The sequence below is a fragment of the Carlito syrichta genome, unplaced genomic scaffold (assembly GCF_000164805.1).
Source record: "Carlito syrichta isolate Samal-C Ts95f unplaced genomic scaffold, Tarsius_syrichta-2.0.1 Scaffold303798, whole genome shotgun sequence".
NCBI classification, from domain to species: domain Eukaryota; kingdom Metazoa; phylum Chordata; class Mammalia; order Primates; family Tarsiidae; genus Carlito; species Carlito syrichta.
The window spans coordinates 4,053-24,439 of record NW_007247894.1 but is presented as its reverse complement, the minus strand read 5'-3'; the positions used below and the strand labels follow the sequence as shown (position 1 = coordinate 24,439).

Here is a 20,387-nt window from a genome sequence, read left to right as displayed (position 1 = left end):
GTGTGTGTGTGTGTGGCTATTGTGAATGGGATTGTGCTTTTTATTTGGTTCTCTGCCTGCGAAAGCACTTAAAAAAAAACAAAACAAAACACAAGCCTCAGAAAATACTGGCCACCACCTTATGTTCATCTACTTTAACAGTAACGGTGCTGTTGAAACTCAGAGACAATTATTGATTGAGAACACAACATGGAATGGTATGACCCCAGTGAATCAGTGAATTGCGGTTTTCAGTAATCTCCCAATAGCTTTTTAAGGTGAAGGTTAGTTTCTTGACATGAACCTGGAGCCTCTCTGTAGAATCCTTATTTTCACTCTGGCCTGGGCTTGTTAAAATCCAGCCAGCAGACTAGCAACCATACTGCCTTCATCTCTGACCAGTTAACTCCTTAGTAGCCAAACTCCAGTATAAACAACCATGTCTCTTGGTTCATATTGTAATCCCAGGCAGGTGCGCTCTAAGATAGACTCAGTTGGGTATTAGGAGTCAACTTTACAAAGAGCTCATTTGTTAAATACTCTCATATAACTCAGAGGCATCACACATTGATCCTGGTACTTGGTTAGTGCGTAGCTCCTCCCAAAGAGCTCATTGTCTGCTATTTTAGAGAAGAGATAATACTGGGCATTGTTTTTATTGTTTATATCTGATTATCTTGCCTGTTAATTCTATTTGGTTTGCTTTCTGTGATTACATAAATACTCCATGAATTTCTCATGTAGGCTTTGATACCATTCAAAGTAATTGTATGCCATTATTTTCAACAGTACCTCTTTTTAAATTTTCTTTTTCGCTTACCCCATTGCAAGAGTTTATTTATTTTATGGTGGTAAATCCGTATTTTCAAATTGTTTGTATCTCTCTCTCTTTTTTTCAGATAAGCTTTTTAATTTGATTGTAAAATGCCACATGGCAGGGAATACTCCTGAGAAGATGAATTTGCGTGGATCCAGGAAAAATGAACTATAATCAGGACTCTCTTCTTATATTGAGTAAGAGCGACAACTTCCTTGAGTCTCTGCTTCTTCATCTTTATTATCAAACAGGAATAAGATTATATCCTCTTTGAGAGGAAACAATATCATGACATGTGTGATGTTACTGCAAGAATTAGCACTAATTTGAGAACATTATTTTTCTCCGTCTTTGAATAAAAGCCCATTGGAATTGTTGATAAAATTTTTATGTTCACTCAAGCATGTTCTTGCCTTAAGGCTGGAATAGCATATAATCTTCTGTGTTGTTTACTAAAAACCTAAGACTTTCATTTGGCTTAAAACTACTGTAAGTAGAGTATTCTGGAGGCTAGACCTGTGTCAGTTTCATGTCATAGTAGGAGCATTTTTAATTTCTGTCTTTAAAAGCGATACAAGTGCTCTTGTTTTCCATACCACTTTTCTTTCCTATACGTGAATTTTCAGGATTACAATAAAATAGAGCTAACATTCACCAACATGTTTATCATACAGAATCCTTTACACGTTGTAAGTGCAAAAGCCCAAATGGTGTTGAAATAAAGAAAGTCAATACCATGTCTTATAAAGGGCACACATCTGGGGATTTCATGTCGACTTGTCCTTAGCTAGCTGCAAGCATTGGCACAACAGCTTCTTGTGACCTTTTTGCTCATCTGTAACACGAGCATAATGACCATGTTTGTAGTTTGTTTTTGTTTAGAAGATACTTTTTAAAACCTAGTTTTTATTTTTGCATGCTATAACTATTCCCTCTGTGGTTTGAACTTTTAAATTCATGATTGATTTCCAATATCTATTACAAAATGTTTTTCTTTTTCATTTGAAATACATGAAAAATGATAGAAGCATGAAATCCACTAAACCAAAGATAAAACAAAGCCCAGACTACAGAGGTGAGAAGTGTCTGGTCAGCAGGAGTGGTTGAGTGAGGTAGCACTCTTCCCTGTGGAGCCCAGTTTTATCTTTCCCGTCAATTAGTACGATAGGAAAATACTTGTAGTGTTCGATGATGTCTTCCACTGAATCAAACTTCTGAAACACAGACAAGATAATGATTTTTAAAATGTCATTTATGTCTGTAGGTTAAAGCACAGTTAAGGTGCTCCATTTTGCTTAGGAAAGATGTGGATCAATTTAACCATTTTTGTATTGCAAAGGTATTTCAGAAAGTGATTTTTTTAAAAGAATGTTGCAAACAAATTCTTGAAGGATTACAGATAAGGATGGTAAGACAATAAGGGAGAATAAAAGTGCCTGGGGTGGGTGGGAGTGGGAGAAGACAAAGGGTGAACCCTAAGGCAGCTCATGAAGTTTCCACCTCTGCATTTTCCCTGGAATCAGATCACTCTGGTCAAGCTTCATTCTTGTCATCACAACTTTTCTATCCGCAGCTACCCAGCTGGATTGTTAGCACAGCCATCAGCCAGCAGTATCTCTGTAGTCTCCCTGACTTCTATGACCAGCAAACATGTAGACGTCCTAGGCTTGAAACACCCAGTGAGGCTTTCCCCCAGTAAGTCCTCTTATTCTGCCAAACTCTAGCATGTGCAGAGAGAATGGTGACAGCCACTAGGTGGCCTAGCCAGTTTAGAGGCTCTTCCTGGGCTGCTTGTGAAGTAATGAGGTGACAGCAGATCCGAGTGCACCTAGAGACAGACAGACCAAGTGCTGCGGCAGTGTCATGGGAAGTATGATGATTTCAGGCTTAGGGGAACCAGAAAGTGCTTCGTCAAGGACATAGGCTTGAAATGGGCTGTGTGTCATGGGTCATTTTAGATAAGTAGACAAGGAGGGTTAAAGATATTAAAATCAGAATGTACAAAGACAGGTTTGGAAAGGACTTGAGCACATCCTGTAATTCTAATGAAGTAAGTTTGGATGAGTTCCTGAAGGAGACTATGGGGAGATAATTGCTCACCTTGCCTCTGTGTTTTCAGACAATCTTGAAACAGAGAAGGGAATTGTTATTCAGAGAAGTGGCTTGACTTGCTCAGAGCCACACAGTCAGACAGTCAAGACCAGGAATGGAGCCTTACTTTTCTGGTTTTGCCTATGGCTCATGACCTCTAGTGTTCCAACAGGCCAGGGTAAGGTAGGTATGACACAGCCTGCAGGAAGGGGGCTACAGTATGGTCTACTCTGATTATGATTTAGTTTTGTCTATTCCATCCTCTACCTAGGTATCCTAAGTGCAGAATATTAGAAAGCCTCAGGGTATCTGATAGGAAAAGAGACTGGCAAGGTCCCTGTCCTCATGAAGATGACATTCTGGTGGGGCAGGTGGAAAATAAGTTCTGATACAAAAAAATGCTTTGGAGACAAGTGCTGTGAACATTATCAGTGCAGGACTCAGGAACCTCACTAGGTCACCCAGGGGCTTCCCTTGGTGGCCACATGTGGCTCCTGAGAGGGAACATTCTTTTTTGTTAGAGAAGAGCTAAATTAAAAGGCTAGAAACCTGTGACTTCCACAGTCATCTCCTCTTGCTACCATCAGGTGAGGGTGTGAAAAGCAATAGATACTGCACTGGGGGCAAAAACTTGAGGAAATAATATGGAATGATGGGTCTCTTGATGTCAACCAGTCCCTGGATCTACTTCATTCCTGTACTTCCTGGTTACATGAGTCAGCAAATCTTTTCTTCTTGCCCCAAAACCCATTTGAGTTGGTGTTTTCTTTTTAAGCGAAACAAGTCCTGATTAAATCTAAGTCCCTTGCCCCTCTGAGCCTTTTACTGGATCCATGACAGAGTTTTCACTGTGATAACCTGTGTGTCAGACAGTCTTAGTGCATTCAGGCTGTTATAATACTATAAACTTGGTAGCTTATAAACAGCAGAAAATTATTGCTCACAGTTCTGGAGGCTGGGAATTCTAAGATCAAGGTGCTGACAAGTTCACTGTCTGGGAAGGACCCACTTTCTTGTTCACAGGTGGTGCCTCCTTGCTGTATCCTCACATGGCAGAAAGGGCAAGGGTCTCTCTGGGATCTGCTTTTTAAGGGTACTAATCCCATTCCTGAGGGATTCATCCTCATGATCCAGTCACCTCCTAATACCATTACCTTGGGAGTTAGGTTTTCAACATACTAATTTTGGAAAAGCATAAACATTCAGATCCTAGTACCACCCCTATTAGGTATACAGTAAATGTGAGTTTCTACTGATGCTAAGGGAAAGCAGTTTATCAGTTGTCCAATGGGGATAGTGTTTTTTCTACCACAGTAGAGCAGTCGTGATTCAAGGACCTGTGTAGTGTGAGTCTAAAACCCGGCAGTCCCCACTACTAGCTGTGAGTCCTGGGGCAAGTTTACGATGCTCTTTGTACCTCAGTTTTTCTATGAACAAGGTGGTAGAGTTAGGACCTACCTCTGAGCTTCTTTGTGAGAATTAGTTGAGTTAAGGCATATACAGTGCAATATTTCGAAGAAAGCATGACACAGCAAGTGCTCAGTAAATGTCAGGCAATGCTATGATTTGCTCCCTTCTAGATTTGCGTGAGCATCATGAGAAAGCCATGGACTCACCAGAGAAGTGTATAGACCATTATTGTAAGCCTTTAGGAAGAAGAGGGTTTTCTGTATTTCATTTCCAATTTTAAACTAAGGACAGAGTTGTCTTCCTTTTACTTTATGCTTGATGAAACAAAAAGTAATTAACAAACAGAGACTTTTCATGTAGAACCCTTCCACAGAATTGGTTTACCCACATTGTGACAAGGAAATCTTTTGATATCAACCTTCAGAGGGAAAGTGCTTGCTTTGTATTCTCATTCCTGTTTTCTTTAGGATTGTCCTAGAATAATAAATTTAATATTGTTTTAATAATCTGTATGGTTGGCATTCTATATGAATAGCAATTTTAACAGGTAGTAGGAGGTAAAGTGAGTGCAATTAATCATCCCATCATTTCTTATTACTTGTTTCTAGTGATTGGCCACAACAGAAATATTGCCACTGCAGCTTTGACCTGCTAGGCTCAGGTGATCCTTCCACCTCAGCCTTCCAAGTAGTTGGAACAACAGGCGTATGCCACTACGCCTGGATAATTTTTTTTTTTTAATTTATTGTATAGATGAGGTCTCGCCAAGTTGCCCAGGCTGGTCTCGTACCCCTGGACTCAGTCAGTCCTCTCACCTCAGCCTCCCAAAGGGTTGGGATTACAGGTTTGAGCCACTGCACCTGGCTCCTGAAGTGACTTTTTAAAAGGTTATAATTAAGCTCTTGCTTTTATATTAAGTTATTTTCTCAAAGAGACAGCAAATGTCATCCAAATATTAAATTTTAAAATCTGCTTAAACCTTTTATATTTGTCCTACGTATGAACTGTAGGCAATATTTTTTGCCAGAAAAGTAAATAAGTTTGTTTGGGTACATACATAAAAGTAAAGATGGAAACAGGTTGAAAAAGAGAAAATACCAAGAGAGAAGGAGGAGAAGTAAGCAGACAGGGGAAGTGGGTTAATTGTTAGTATCTGTCTACTAGTCTTCAAAGTTTAATGAATCAAATAAATATCTGTGATAATTTTTAGAAACACATAAACACTTGGAGAATGAGGAATGGTCTGGTCATTGAAATTGTTCCCTTCTCCAATATTTCACAGAAATGTTAACAGATATGAATTAGGAGGCCAGAGCACAGGGTTGATGTTTGGCAGCTGGCCACTGAAGGCAAATGCCTCCCTGGCTGGCCAGGGCTGGTACTGGACAGTCTCACCATGCTTAGGTGTCTGCATAGGTCAGCACGGATTAACAAGGTTTCCCTGGATGGCAGGGACTCGACCTCACTTCATTCTATGTTTCCAGAACAGAGCATTCAGAATTGGAGCATTGAGCGTACTGTAGACATAAAATTAATGCTTGGCCAATAAATGAGTCAACGGGCAGGGGGCTGAATGATCTCCACCCCCATATGTCCAGGTCCTAATCCCAGAATCAGTGAGTATTACCTTATGTATCAAGAGAGTTAAATTATTTTATGTGGTAGAACATGAGATTGAGTTAAGGATCTTGAGAAGGGGAGCTTCTCCTAGGTTGCCCTGGCGGAACCTAGAGCCAGTCACATGTTTCCTTATAAGAGAGAAGCAGCGGGAGAGTCTAGTTGGAGAGGAGGAGGCGGCAATGTGAGCCCAGAGGCGGAGACTGGAGTGAGGGGCAACCAAGGCAGCCCTGGACTACTGACAGCCACTAGAAGCTGCAAAGGCAAGGGAAGAGTCTCCCCTGGCGCCTGCAGAAGGAATGCGGCCCTGTTTGGTACCTTACTTTGGGGCTTTCTAGCCTCCAGCACTGTGAAAGAAGACATTTCTGTTGTGTTAGGCCACCACGCTTCTGGGGAACCTATGCTTATTAAGCACGTGCCTCTTCGTGTCTGCTGCTGTATTTATATCATCTCATTTTGTACCCAAAATAACTCTCATGAGTTAGGCATTGCTGCGTCGTCCGTGCAGTTTTGCAGTTAAATTCTAAAGTTGCAAGACGGCTGAAAAACCATGTGAAAGTAAAATTGTCCTTAAAAATGCTGTTTCTCATGTTTTTCCTGCTGAGTTGAGTGAAGATGCCATTTCTTTACGTGAACGCTGGATGAAGTAGATAGTTGTTGGCTCGTATTTAGTGAAGGCTTGCTGTAACAAACTCTTTTACCTTTTCAAAAAGATGTGAGATTCTGGGGAGGGCCACAGTGGCTCATGCCTGTAATCTCAGCACTTAAGGAGGCCAAGGCAAGTGGTTCGCTTGAAACCAGCAGTTGGAGACCAGCTTGGGCAACATAGCGAGACCCGATCTGTACAAAAAAATTAGCCGGGTGTGGTGACATGCTCCTGTAGTCCCAGCCACTCTGGAGGCTGAGGTAGGAGGATGCTTGAACCCAGGAGCTTGAGGCTACAGTAAGCTATGAGCTACAGAGTGAGGTCCTGTCTCTAAGAACTAACTAAATAAATACAAATAATAAATAAGACAAATAAAGATGTGAGGTTCTTCCTCAGCAAGGTAAAGGGCTCAGGCCGTGTAAGTCAGGAGAGAGCTGAGCAAAACCCAGACTGTCCCACTCTTACCCCAGGGCACAGCTCCTTCAGAGGAAAAGATAAAAGAACCACCAGGACATTGTGATTTTTCGCCCGCTTCCTGGCACATGGTAAGCTCCATGTTCACTGTCTTCAACTATGATGTCACTTGCAGTGTTTTCACACAGGTTAAGCGTTGTTTGCATTTGGCCATGACGCTATCTGAGACGTTTTGGTGTCATCTGAGATGCATAAGGATGTCAACATTTCTGCCAAGTGTGTTGAATCCCAGTCTTGCCGTTTACTAGCTGTGAGCTTGGGCCAGTTACTTAACATTTCTGTGCCTCACTTTCAATGTTTGTTAAGTGAAGATAGCAGCAGCAACTACTTCAGAGAATGACCATGATGATTTCATAGATTGAGTTAGTTAATAACTAGCTGCACTGCACAGAATAGTGCCTGTGGATATAAAACGTTGCTAGAATGCAGACTTCTATCTTTCTTCATTAATTGATTGGTGTATATATATTTATACAGAGGTTGCCAAAAATGTATATACATTTTAAGAAAGGGAAAAACTATATTAAATTGTAATACTCACTCTACACCGATAACACAAGATGAATACAAGTCATGTTTGACTTCTCCAATTACAAAAGGTGCTCAAATTGGTTACCATCAGTGCCCAGACACTTCTGATTATGGTGAACTATTGCAGGGCTTGCTGGCATGCAAGGCCTTCTGGATCTTCCCTTGTGTACATCGCACAGTACCACGTGTCTCAAACTTGTCACAAATGCGTTCGATTGTTAGGCGTGTTGGAGGTTCTGTTGCATGTACGTGGCTCCATTGTTATTGTACTTCCACAACATCCTTGAATTCCAAATGCCACTTCAAAATGATCTTGGGCTCCTTGAATGCCAGCCATGCTTCTGCCGTTTTCTTTGATGTCCTGCCTGTTACACAGTGACACTAGCATTCATTTGATAAATGTCACCTTTTGAGTGAACATCATACTACACATTGCCACCATCCTTCAATTAAACTTCAAAAGGTAATACATAGGTAACATTGCTTAAAATATGTATACATGTTTTTGGCACTCCAGTATTATTAATATGCTTTAACTTAGCAGTCCCCCACCTTTTTGGCATCGTGGACCGGTTTTGTGGAAGATAATTTTTTCACGGACAAGGAGCAGTAGATTTATCAGACATTAGATTCTCATAAGGTGAGGGCAACCTAGGTCCCTCACATGGGCAGTTCACAATCATGTTTGTGCTGCTATGAAAACCTAATGCTGCTGCTGATCTAACCAGAGGCAGAGCTCTGTTCCCTGCTTACTCCCTGCTGTGTGACCCGGTTCCTAACAGGACACGGACCGGTACTGGTCTGTGGCACCAAGGGTCAGAGGTCCCTGGCTTTAATTGACTTATTCTTTCACCTATGTAAATGTATGTAACTGGTCAACACATACATGAAAAAGAAACTCTTGCGTGTGGTATACAAGAGAGGAGAAAACTCCAGATTAACACAGAAAAAGGTTTCTGAAAACAGGCATCTGATTCACTAAGAGGTTCTCGGTGACAGTTATTAGAGCAGCCCATCTGGAAGTGGAGGGCCTAATCTGGCTGCCATAGTTCCTCATTTGCCAAGGCAGTCAGTGAACCGGTTGGCAGTCTGATTAACGCTATGAGGGTGTTATTACAGCATTGCTCTGCTTTCTCCCTTCTATTAGCAGACCAAGGTCTGGGATGTAGGGAAGAAAAAAGCTTTAACTATGTTCAGGTCTCAGTTTTCTCACAAGTAATAGGAGTTCAAGACCCAGTGAGAAAGCAAATTAAACAGCATCGGGCCCACACAGCATACTGGAGGGTACACAGTGTCCATTTCCTATATTCTCTCAGGAAAAGGAACCTTTAAATCCAGGCATCTAAAAATCACATAAAGCTTTCTTAAAGCTGAGAAATTTTGTGAACTGGAGGGAAGATACAGAAGAACAAGGGAAATTGAGTTGGAAAGTCTATTTACATAGGTTTCTAGGAGGTCTATATCCTACTTATTAAAGCGACTCAGTAATAATAAAGAAAATATAATAACTAACATTTATCATGGGCTTGATAGATTCTAGGCACTGTTCTGAGTGATTTACATTCATTAACCTAACAATCCTTACCACAATGAAGAATTGACCTCTTCTCTCTTTAGTTGTGATATAACATTTTAAAAAAGCAATTGTATTTGGCAGATTTACATTTTAATCTGCTGATGTACTCATGCACTTGTTTATGCCAAAATGTTTTCATGCTGTAACAAAGGCTGGTGAGCTGACCCCACCTTCTTCTCGATGGTGCTGGCGATTCCTCTCCAACCACGTGTGATTCTCAAAAGAGGGCTCTGGGTCACACACTGGGTTTAACAGGATTTTTATGTACATGCCTATCTGGAGCATTTTGGCAGCCCTGGTAATAATCCTTATTTTGTTATCTGTTGAAGAACAGAATAGATAACTGTGTGAAAGTTCTAGTTTTATTCTATATTTGTTTGCTAAGGCTCTCCTAACTAAATACCACAGACTGGGTGGCTTCGACAGCATTCACTTTTCACAGTTCTGGAGGCTGGAAGTCCAAGACCAAGGCGTTGGATGGGTTGCTTCTCCGGAGGCCGCTCTCCGGGGTTGGCAGGGGCTGTCTTTTCCCTGTGTCTTCAAGTGGTCTCCCTTATGTGCATGTCTGTGTTCTAATCTCCTCTTCTTTTAAGGAAACCAGTGGCATTGGATGAGGGCCCACCCCCATGACCTCACTGAACCTTAATTACCCCTTCAAAGACCTTATCTTCAACATAGTCACAGTCTGAGGTACTGGGGCTGGGACTTCGTGTGTGACATTCGGGGAGTTGGGAGTGGCACGGTTCGGACCATAACCTACACCATCAGGTAGGTCTGGAGATGCTAAATGGAAACCGTTGAATTATGGAAGTCTAGACTTTAAAGGAACATTTACATTTGAGGAACTTAAAGCCCAGAGGTGTTAAGTGACTGGCTTGAGCTCATATCCTCAGGAAATGGTGACTCTTTCCTTCCTTCCTTTCCTTCCTCATTCAGTCTCTCCTTCCCCCTCACTTAATACCTGTGTGTCTCTGAACATTCACTTAATTTTCTAAGCCTTGGTTTTTTACATCTAAGATAGGAAAGATCATGACATCAGAGAGTTGTTGAAGATTAAAATAAGATACTATATAATAGACAGGCTAGGCTGTGGCATACACATTCAGTGAAACGTTTCTTTTTTCTTGTTGACTTACTTATGAGGTTATTAATTAGTATTTTAATTGATCCATTCTTCCACCCAGCCGCTCATCAGTAGTACTGAGGACAGGCATACCCAACATAGCCGAGATGCTATGACTGAATCACATTCATTTTGGGGACACAAACCTGCAGATAATAGACTCTTACAGACATCAGAAATGTCTGCAGTTGGGCATTTCGTCATGGGGAGGGGGAAGAATGTGGCGTTCGCTTGGGCTTCTGCGGGGCTTGCTGGGAGGCAGAATTCAGATGTGTCTTGTGGAGTTACGCCTCAGAGGCGAAGCAGGATAGGAGTGCATGGAACGGTCAGGACTGGCTGCTGGCCTAGACTGAAGTGTAAGACAAGTGGCATGTTTGTGGAAGGGGAAGGAGGGTCAGATAGCATCCCCCTCCTGCAGGGTGGCACTCTTTTCTCCTATCCTGCTGCCACCTAGATGTGAAGACCTAATCCAGCCAGCATTGTCCCCCAGACTCTCCCTTTATTTGTTGCTATTAGCTTGGAAAAGGGAATCAGTTACTTTATACTCACCTCATTTCCTCTGAGTCCTGTCCCCAGGGCAAACTGCTGATTCCTCTCCAGGAAGCGGATTTTCACATTGTATACTCTGTTCCCGTAAAACACCACCAAAACATAGGGTTCCTTCCTGGATTTTGTGGAACAGTCTCGGACCAAGAAAGTACCATCCTGAAGCAAAAGGAGTAATGGTCACCCAGGCATGTCAGCATCCTGCCTTTGTAACAGTAGCAACAATGAAGTTTGCATGTGTGAGTTTCCCAAATGGGCTTAGTTTCTGGCAAACCACTTTGATTCAGTACATTTGTATTGTCGGTAAGTATAAGGTCTTTTGCTGTGTTCTGAGAAGTGTATCAGTTGGCCTATGATACTCCCTTCTTCCGAATCTTCCATCATCTTCTACTGGCCTCGGAATAATACCTACAACCTTAGCATGACATTCATGGATAAATGCACCAACTTTTCTGTGATTTGATCTCGCATCGCTCCTGCAGCTTCCTGACCCTGGCTCCTGGCTCCAGCAAGGCCACCGTTTTCTGAAGGCACCATCTGCTTTTTGGGTCTCAGTTTTTGCTGTGCGACTGGGAGAAGCCTGCTGGGAGAAGCCCTCCTCCTGTCCCCTCGCTAGTGTGTCCCTCTTCATTAGTCCATGTTCACGTATTTCCTGTTCTGCCTGATACTCAGATATTATCCTAAAGACAGTGGGAGCCATCCCAGGCTTTGAGCAGAAGCTTTAAACCTAATAAATTGCACTTGTAAGGAGAGATGTCAAAGCAGGACTAGGGTTGCTGAAAGACTGGGGCTTCAAAGTCATTGATGTCGAAATGAGTAGAACTAGAGGAGGAAGTACAGCTTGAGGAGAGGCAAAGGCAAGTGAAGAGCCAGCGAGAGGAGGCAGGAAAGGCCTCAGACATGTCTGAGAGATGGAGCAAAACCAGGAGCTTCAAGATTGCGGAAGCCAAGAAGTGCAGAGTAAGGGTTTCCAAAAGGTCAATGAAAATGTTCAGTGGTCCGAGGGCTGAGGATAGGAGTGGTTGGGACTGGCTGCCAGTTTGATGGGCTGAAGTGCAAGACACGTGGGGTTGTTTGTGGAAGGAGCTGGGAGGGTCTGATTGCATCCCCCTCCTTCACGATGACTCGGAAATAGCCAGCACATCCCAGGGAATAGCTCAGGATGACAATAAGGCCCAGACAGAGGCTAAGAAATGAAGCCAGCCTCCTGACTAGAAACACACCTGCCAGGTTTAGTTATGAGGTTACATTGTGTCATTTACACGATGAATAATATTAGAAAAATCTGTAACCGTAATAGTGTGGATTTATATAGATGGTTTTAAATGATGTGTAAAGAATAGATATTAAAGTGTAAATGTTGTATATAATGATTTACATTTATAATTAATTATTATATGTGATTATCTCTATACTATATAATATCTACCTATAGCTATATGTACATATAGGTGTTATATAATTATATTTTCTATAATTAATATTTATATATCTAAAATGATAATGGTATTATATAATAATACCATAAATATACTGAGTCTATAAATAATACTACATTATAGTGATGCTACGGTGATTCTGTCAGCTAAGGTATATTGAGAATTGCTCTCGAGGTACCAAGCACTTTACGCATGTCGTCTCATTTGATCTTTACATAAACTTTGTTTTTTGAGTTGGAGTCTCACTCGGTCACCCAGGCTGGAGTGTAGTGGCATGATCATGATGATCACAGTTCACTGCAGCCTTGGCCTTCTGGGCTCAGGTGATCCTTCCACCTCAGCATTCTGAGTAGCTGGTATACTATAGGAATGTGCCACCGGAGCCGGCTAATGTTTCTGTGTTTTTGGTTTTTTTTTTAGAGAGACAAAGTTTCACTATGTTGCCCACGTGGGTCTTGAACTCCTGGGCTCAAGCAATCTTCCCACCTTGGCCTCTCAAAGTGCTAGGATTACAGGAGTAAGCCACCATGACTGGTCCGATCTTTAAATCAATTTTGAGGGAGATACTTTACACCAATTTTACAGGTAAGGAACTGGGGTCTAAGAGCTTCAGTGAATCCCCTGAAGCATCACAGCTAGGATGGACTCCTAAAAGTCAAACCTCAACTCTTAATCTTTAAATGCACCCTCCCCCCTGAGTGTATACGGTGGTCTTGAGGAATGTTCTGGAACTTGGTGTGCCTAAGACATTTAGTCACACTTGAAGCACAGAGCATTGCCAAAGATCAGAAACAGAGAGGAGGACACAACTTGTGGCCAGTTTGGGGATTATCATCTTAAAGTTTGCAGTGAACTTGTCAAAATGAGTCTGGAAAATCCTCTAGTTTAAATTAAATTTTCATAAATGGAAAACACATTTTGACAAAACTGTGACTAACAGAAAAGGAAAATATGAAGTCATTCAACTGAGATTTTACTCTCTTGACATTTCTTGGGAAGAAGCAGAAGCAGATACACAGAAGGAGAGGAAGGGAGCATGTGCAGAGTACCCAGTACTGCCGGAAGGACATCTGTTACTGCTGCTCTTCTGGCACCAACCACATGAGGGGTCCTGGAAGCAGGTCTACTAAGAGTAGTTTTTCTTGTAGAAAACAACCTCCGAGACTGCAGTAGTGCATCGGGCACTGACTAGCCAAGAAAGAGAGCCAGGGCTGGATTCTACCACCACTGGCTTGCCGTTCTTCTGTGGCATGGCCACATTCCAGGGAAAGAGAAAGGAGAGGCCTTGAGATGAGGCACCAGCTTGATAGGTTGGATTCTACCACCATGGCTCACCATGGGACTGTAAAGAACTACAATCCCAGCATTTTGGGAGGCAGAGAGGAGAGGATTGCCTGAGCCCAGGGGTTCGAGAACAGCCTGGACAAATGAGGGCTGTCTCTTGGAGAGAGACCTCGTTTTTACTAGAAATAAAAAAATTAACTGGGCATGATGGTGCACACCTGTGGTTCTAGCTACTTGGAAGGCTGAGGCAGAAGGATTACCTGAGCCCAGCAGGTTGAGGCTGCGGTGGCCATGAGCATGCCACTGCACTCTAGGCCTGGGCAAGTAAGAATTCTACTCCAAAAAAAAAAAAAAACCCAAACACACAACTGCAATGGCCACTAGAGACAGCTGTGGTTTTGTGAAAAGTGCCCTGATCTTGAATATATGTTCTGTCACTCTTTCTACTTTGTGACTGAGGCTGGCTTAGTCTCAGTTTCCTCATCTAGGAGATAGAATAGCTCCATTTTTTCTTATATGTTTCAGGTACTAGCGGCAGTACTGGTTTCCTGCTGCTACTGTAACAAATTGCCTTGAAATTAGTGGCTTAAAACAAATGATGTTGCAGTTCTGGAGGTCAGAAGTCTAGCATGGATCTTGCTGGGAGAATCATTTTCCATGACTTTTCCAGTGTCTAGAGGGCACGAGAATCCCTGGCTTGTTTTCTTCCTCATTCATCTGACTTCTTTTAATTACCACATCTCTTTTCCTGCTTTTCTCCTGTAAGGACCCTTGTGGTTACATTGAACCCGCCTAGATAATCCACGACAACCTCCCCATTGCAAGATCCTTCACTTAATCACATCTGCAAAGTTCTGGGCATTAGGATGTGGGTGCTTTGGTGGGTGGAGACATGATTCTACTTACTACAGCAAGTTACATATCATTAATTTAATTTTATTTTACAACATCAATTCTGAGAGTTAGGTTTCGCTAAAATTTTTGGAGCACTATCATTTATAGTTCTACTCTGAGCAGACCTTGAGGAAGGAGATAAACCTTGAACAAAGTGGAAGGAAATCCTTCCATTGTGACCTCTATATCCCAGATTCCACATTTGATCTTCACAGTAGTTCCTTAGAATTGATTTTACTATTTTCTGTTTTACTAATTAATTTATTCATTTTTGTGTTTTCTTATTCAACAACGACCATTTCACTGATTAGCTGAGGACAGGTTTTGAGGTTGCATCGGTCTTGAGAGATTCTCTGTCACTTCTAAGCAATCTAGTATAGTTCTCTGCACATATTAGCTACTTAATAATGATTGGCTCTTTGACCTGATGGTTGTGGTATTCATTGACCTGATTATAAATATTCCAATTATTTTCTCCTTTAGGTCACATGGTAGGTTTGTGCTATCCCCCTTCTTTGAAGTTAGGTTTGGTTATGGTTTCCTTTGGTTAATGATATGTGAGCACAACATTCTTTAAGGATGTGTCAGGAGCCAGTGCATGAAGGTAGAAATACACCTCTGAGATGGAGCCTCCAGCAACCTCAGTTTACCTACTCAAACCTGTTTTGAACATGGAATACAAGCAAGAAGTAAAGTTTTGTTATGCTAAGGATCTCAGACCTTGGAGCTGTGCGTTGCTGCAGCATAAACTATTATATCCTGACTACTGCAGCATTCTGTGCACTTTTCCTCCTCCTTTCCCAAAGAAGTGAGACATGAGGACAAACCAGACCCTGGGCAGACCTTCAGGAAGGAGACGAACTTTGACCAAAGTAGAAGGAAGTCCTTCCATTGTGATGTCCATATCCTAGATTCCACATTTGATCTTCACAGTAGTTCCTTAGGATGGATTTTACTATTTTCCATTTTTCAAATAAATAAACCCACATGTGAAGTTATTTGGAAACTTGGAAAGGTCACACAGCTGATAAGCAGCACAACCAAGCCTCAGATTTGAAACTCTCTGTTCTTTTTTTTTTTTTTTTTTGAGTTGGAGTCTCACTCTGTCGCCCAGACTGGAGTGCAGTGGCTGCTCCCGGCCACCGCAGCCTCGACCTGCTGGGCTCCAGCAATCCTTCTGCCTCAGCCTTCCAAGCAGCTGGAACTACAGGCGCACGCTACCACACCCAGCTAATTTTTTGATTTATTGTAGAGATGAGGTCTCACCAGGTTGCCCAGGTGGGTCTCAAACCCGTGGCTCAGGCAATCCACTCACCTCAGCCTCCCAAGGTGCGGGATTACAGGCTGAGCCACCGAGCCCAGCGGAAACTCTCCATTCTTAAATTGCCTTTTTAATCGCCACCTCCCAGCATCGAGAAATACAGGATTAGGCAAGAGCTACGTCATCAAAGCACACAGCTCATTGCATCCTGTGACTTATGAGCAGAAGAGAAGGAGACACCGATTGGAAAAGTAAGGGCAGGCCCTGCAGAAGGCATTACCTGGTTCTCCTTCATTAATGCCTCTTCTACTGCCTGGCGACTGTATTCTCCAACGTACCACTCGTTGTGCTGGATATCCTGCAGTACAAGTTCAGTGATGGGTATTTTAGGGTAGTACTAATTTTGGTTAACTCATTCAAAATTTACCTTTGTTCCACCAGAGCCCACTGTTTCACAGTACTACAGGAAACATTCAGTACATAAAATTGAGTCCCTGAACCTGGGAAGATAGACAAAGGAAAAGTTACAGCAACTAGGGAATTCTCAAGATGAAGGGAATGAGAGAGTGTCATTGGCAATAACCAGAAATTGCACTCCACCAACTGAGAAAGGCCGTTGGCACGACCCTCAGAGAGATAATAAATCTCCACCTGTCAGTACTTCCTGATTCTGCACCTGCTGAAGCTTGTTGAGGTGGGATGCAAATTGTTTGTAAGCCTGCGCTGCCCTGGTCATCATAAAGACATCTGGAGGGAGAGATAGGTGAGGAGGGAGAGCAACTCTGTGCCAGCATGGCAGAACTGGGTGTTGAATCCTGGTCTGCTGGCTTTTTTCCTGTGCCATGCTACCTTATTTGTATCAGTGCTAAATGATTATAAAATTCACCATAATAGAGAGAAGAAAGGGCAGCCAGGGAGATATACCCTGGACCTTTAATGCCTTCATAGGGTTTTAAGAATCATAACATTAAATAACCTCCCTCATGAGTCCAACATCTATAGACCCTCCTGCCTTCAGAATTCCAGTCCATCTCTACAATTCTTCTGTGAGGTAATCATGTTAAGGAGTATTAACCTTAGTTAAAATGGACAGTGGAGGCTCAGAAAGTCGTAATCTGTCATGAGTTAGGAATGAAACATCATGGCTTTGGTCTTTCATTTAGAGTCTCTGGTCCTTCCAGAATAAACCTGCTTCATGCAACAACAGGCAGACGAAGTGCATATGGACACCTTCCGGAAAGGCATGAACCGGCTCCAACTTAGCCCTGCAGCCTCACTTCCTGCCTCCCAGTCTCAGGACATGAGTCTGGCCAGCTGAATGTGTTTGTTCTCTGGACACACCTGGTTTTAGGGCTTGGTAGGGCTAGCCCTGCTGCCTGGAACCCTTACCAGTCCTCAACTCTCTGCCTGCCCAGCGCGGCCATTCTCTTCCATCAAAACTGGGACTGCTGGGCTCGGTGGCTCAGCCTGTAATCCCGCGCCTTTGGGAGGCTGAGGTGAGTGAATTGCCTGAGCCCGCGGGTTCGAGACCCGCCTGGGCAACTTGGCAAGACCTCATCTCTACAATAAATCAAAAATTAGCTGGGCATGGTAGTGCACGCCTGTAGTTCCAGCTACTTGGAAGGCTGAGGCGGAAGGATCGCCGGAGCCCAGCAGGTCGAGGCTGCGGTAGCCGGGAGCGGCCACTGCACTCCAGTCTGGGTGACAGAGTGAGAGTCCAACTCAAAAAAAGTAACTGGGACCAAAGTCACCTCTTAACTGAGGTCGTCTTTGCAACAAATTCTTCCACCAAGTCCCTACCTCCAGGGGAGAGTTGGTTCTGGGAGAGCGCAGCAGGAGGACCGGCTCTGCTTCACTCCAGCAAAGTCATATGACAGGTTCCAGAGCCAGAGATGGACTCAAAGCCCCATCTCCCTGCTGCAGTGTGAGCTCTCTGAGACTGGCGTGGTCTACTGAGACAGGGGGCTTCTTGGCCAGATCATGGATTTGGCAGACCTCAGTTGTGGTGCTTTTCATCTGTTCTGATTTTATCTATTTGTCCGAACTGGAAGACATTTAAGAATTTTCCAGTCTTGTGTTTCTCCAGGTGTGGCCGCGAGGGATGGCTGGTGAGTTCAGGTGGTGCTCAGAAGCAGTATTTTATAACTCGCTGTTATGCAAAGGTGGGAGAAATCCTCCCTTTCTAGCTTCCTGAATAGCTCAAGAGGAATGTTTGATTTTGGAGCTGGTACATCCTTAACATCTCTCTGACATTTCTAATCTCTTCTTCAACAGGAGATGAGCAATCCTGAGGCTGAGAGCCATTAGCAGATTAATAAGATCCTGCTACAATCTAATAACCTCATAGTGTTTGCCTCCTGATGACTTTCCAAAACATTGTGTTGAAATATAATAACATAAGACTCATCATTTAACCACTGTTAAGGTACGATTCAGTGGCATTAAGTGCATTCCCATGGCTGTGCCACCATTGCCATTATCCATCTCCGAAACATTTTCATCATTCCAAACGGAAACTCTGAAATTCTTCTTTTTTGTTCCTATGAGTTTGCCTATTCTGGGTACCTCGTATAAGTAAAATCATATATACATTCTTCTGTGTCTGGCTTATTTCACCTAACATAATCTTTTCAAGTTTCATCTATGTTGTAGCATGTCAGAATTTTACTCCTTTTTAGAGCTGAATAGTGTTCCATTGTGTGTATAACATTTAATGTATTAATTGATTTAACATTTTGTTTATCCATCTGTCAATGGATATTTGGGTTCTTTCTACCTTTTCACTGCTGTAAACAATGTTATGAACATGGGTGTTCAAATACCTGTTCGAGTCTCTGCTTTTAATTCTTTTGAGTATATACACAGGGGTTACTGCTGTCCTTACTGATAAGGTTATTTTCTATTCACGGAATATAATACTTTTAAAAAAGTTTAGCATAGTGATACAAAATGAAAACAGAGCTAATGTAAAGAGTGCTAAGCAAATGTTATTATTGATGTCACAAATCATAAAAGGGTATTAAATTGTGGAAATCAGGGAAATTCTAATCTAGTCCAAGCCTCTCTTGTGCCTATGAGGTATACCACGTTCTGGAAGGGTATTCTGATCTTGGGCAGACATCTAGTTAGAACCAAGAAATTCTTCTGCTTATGAGGTAGATCAGAGCAAAATCAAGCCAGGTACATGACAAAGGGCAATAAAAGAGATATGCACAAAGATTTCCCAGAGTCTAATTTAAGATTACGAGGCCCTTTTTAGAATTAGATTGAAATTAAGATAAATATAAGGACAAGAAAAAAGCTTTAGGATACCATAGGAATTATGGGGAACTGACCAGAGATATCCTATATGCTCTGCTTCTACTTAAAGACCTTCACAAACTCTGTAGTAGGACACCGAGTAGTAGCAGGATATGGGATAAAGACCTAGAAGAAGCATGTCCTCCAGGGCTTTAAAGCGAAAGACTTAAGTAGCATCTCAAGATGATAGAGGAAAAGAGCATACAGTCTACAGTGAAAGCTTCCCCACCTCCCAATGTAATGTGCAAAATGGCCCAGGAAGAACTTATTGGAGGAATGGAGCATATCTTAGAAAGAGAACAGAAAATAGATGCACAAACAAGAACACCTCTAGTATCTGTTTGCTTCTGCTTCTTTAGGTCTCCCTGGGGTAGGGGCTATAACCTTGCACATTGTCTGCACATAATAACTGTTCAGTTAATGGACATTGGACTGTTTAAATGAAAAGAATATGTGACATGTGTTTTTTAGGTTGAAAAAGGAATTGCAACATGTTAATCCTAGTTAATTCCCCACAAAACTATTGAACAGCCAGTAAATATAAAGCACAAGTCTAATTATTTCTATTTTTTAATTTATTAAAAAAACACTTTGAGAATCCAGAAATATGCAGGTTAAAGACTCTGGTGAAAGAGCATAATATGTCATACAACAAAATACTTTAACAAATACTATTACAACCCAATAATGTATTGCCTGAAGGAAATAAAAGTAAACCAAATGCAAATAATCTCTTTTAGGGCATTATTCAGGAAAGCTCTATGTAGATACTGTGTACATCTGGAAGGACTTGGCAGAGAAGTGTCTGTTTTACCTTGTCATCGGACCTTGTGGGGAAAGGTTTTCTCCAGCTTGTGCTTTTGTAAGGTTGCATGTTTTCTTGAGGGCCGTGGCTGGCTGGAGACTGGCACCTCTGAGGAAAATAGGACTGCAGACTTCCTTTATGATCTGGGAAGGGTAAAATTTGCAATTAAATATGATTTGGTCCCTGGCTCAGACTGGTTCCTGCCAACATGGAGTGGAAGCCCATCCATCTGTCTGTCCCTGGGGGACCTCAAGTAACTCAATGCCTGTAGGCCCCGCTGCATTGTCTTCTGGCTTCAGCTTTTGCCCTTTCCCTCGCTTTCCGTTGGGCACCTGGAGTCAGTCATCTTTTATTTACTTTTTTTTTTGAGTTGGAGTCTCACTCTCTCGCCCAGACTGGAGTGCAGTGGCCACTCCCCGCCACCGTAGCCTTGACCTGCTGGGCTCCGGCAATCCTTCCGCCTCAGCCTTCCAAGTAGCCGGAACTACAGGTGTGCGCTACCACACCTGGCTAATTTTTTGTTTTATTGTAGAGATGCGGTCTCACCAAGTTGCCCAGGCAGGTCTCGAACCCGCGAGCTCAGGCTATCCACTC

At 42.5% G+C, this 20,387-nt stretch overlaps 1 protein-coding gene across 1 annotated transcript; it reads right to left on the bottom strand.

Moving 5' to 3' along the window:
- Positions 1-1,811: 1,811 nt before the first annotated feature.
- CLNK (cytokine dependent hematopoietic cell linker) lies at positions 1,812-19,936 on the bottom strand (the record flags this gene model as incomplete). The annotated part of the gene is made up of 4 exons (XM_008059202.2): positions 1,812-2,010; positions 10,814-10,969; positions 15,969-16,046; positions 19,803-19,936. Coding segments are annotated over 4 exons (515 nt in total), but the record flags the coding sequence as incomplete, so codon positions are not given.
- Between the last annotated feature and the right edge of the window lie 451 nt (positions 19,937-20,387).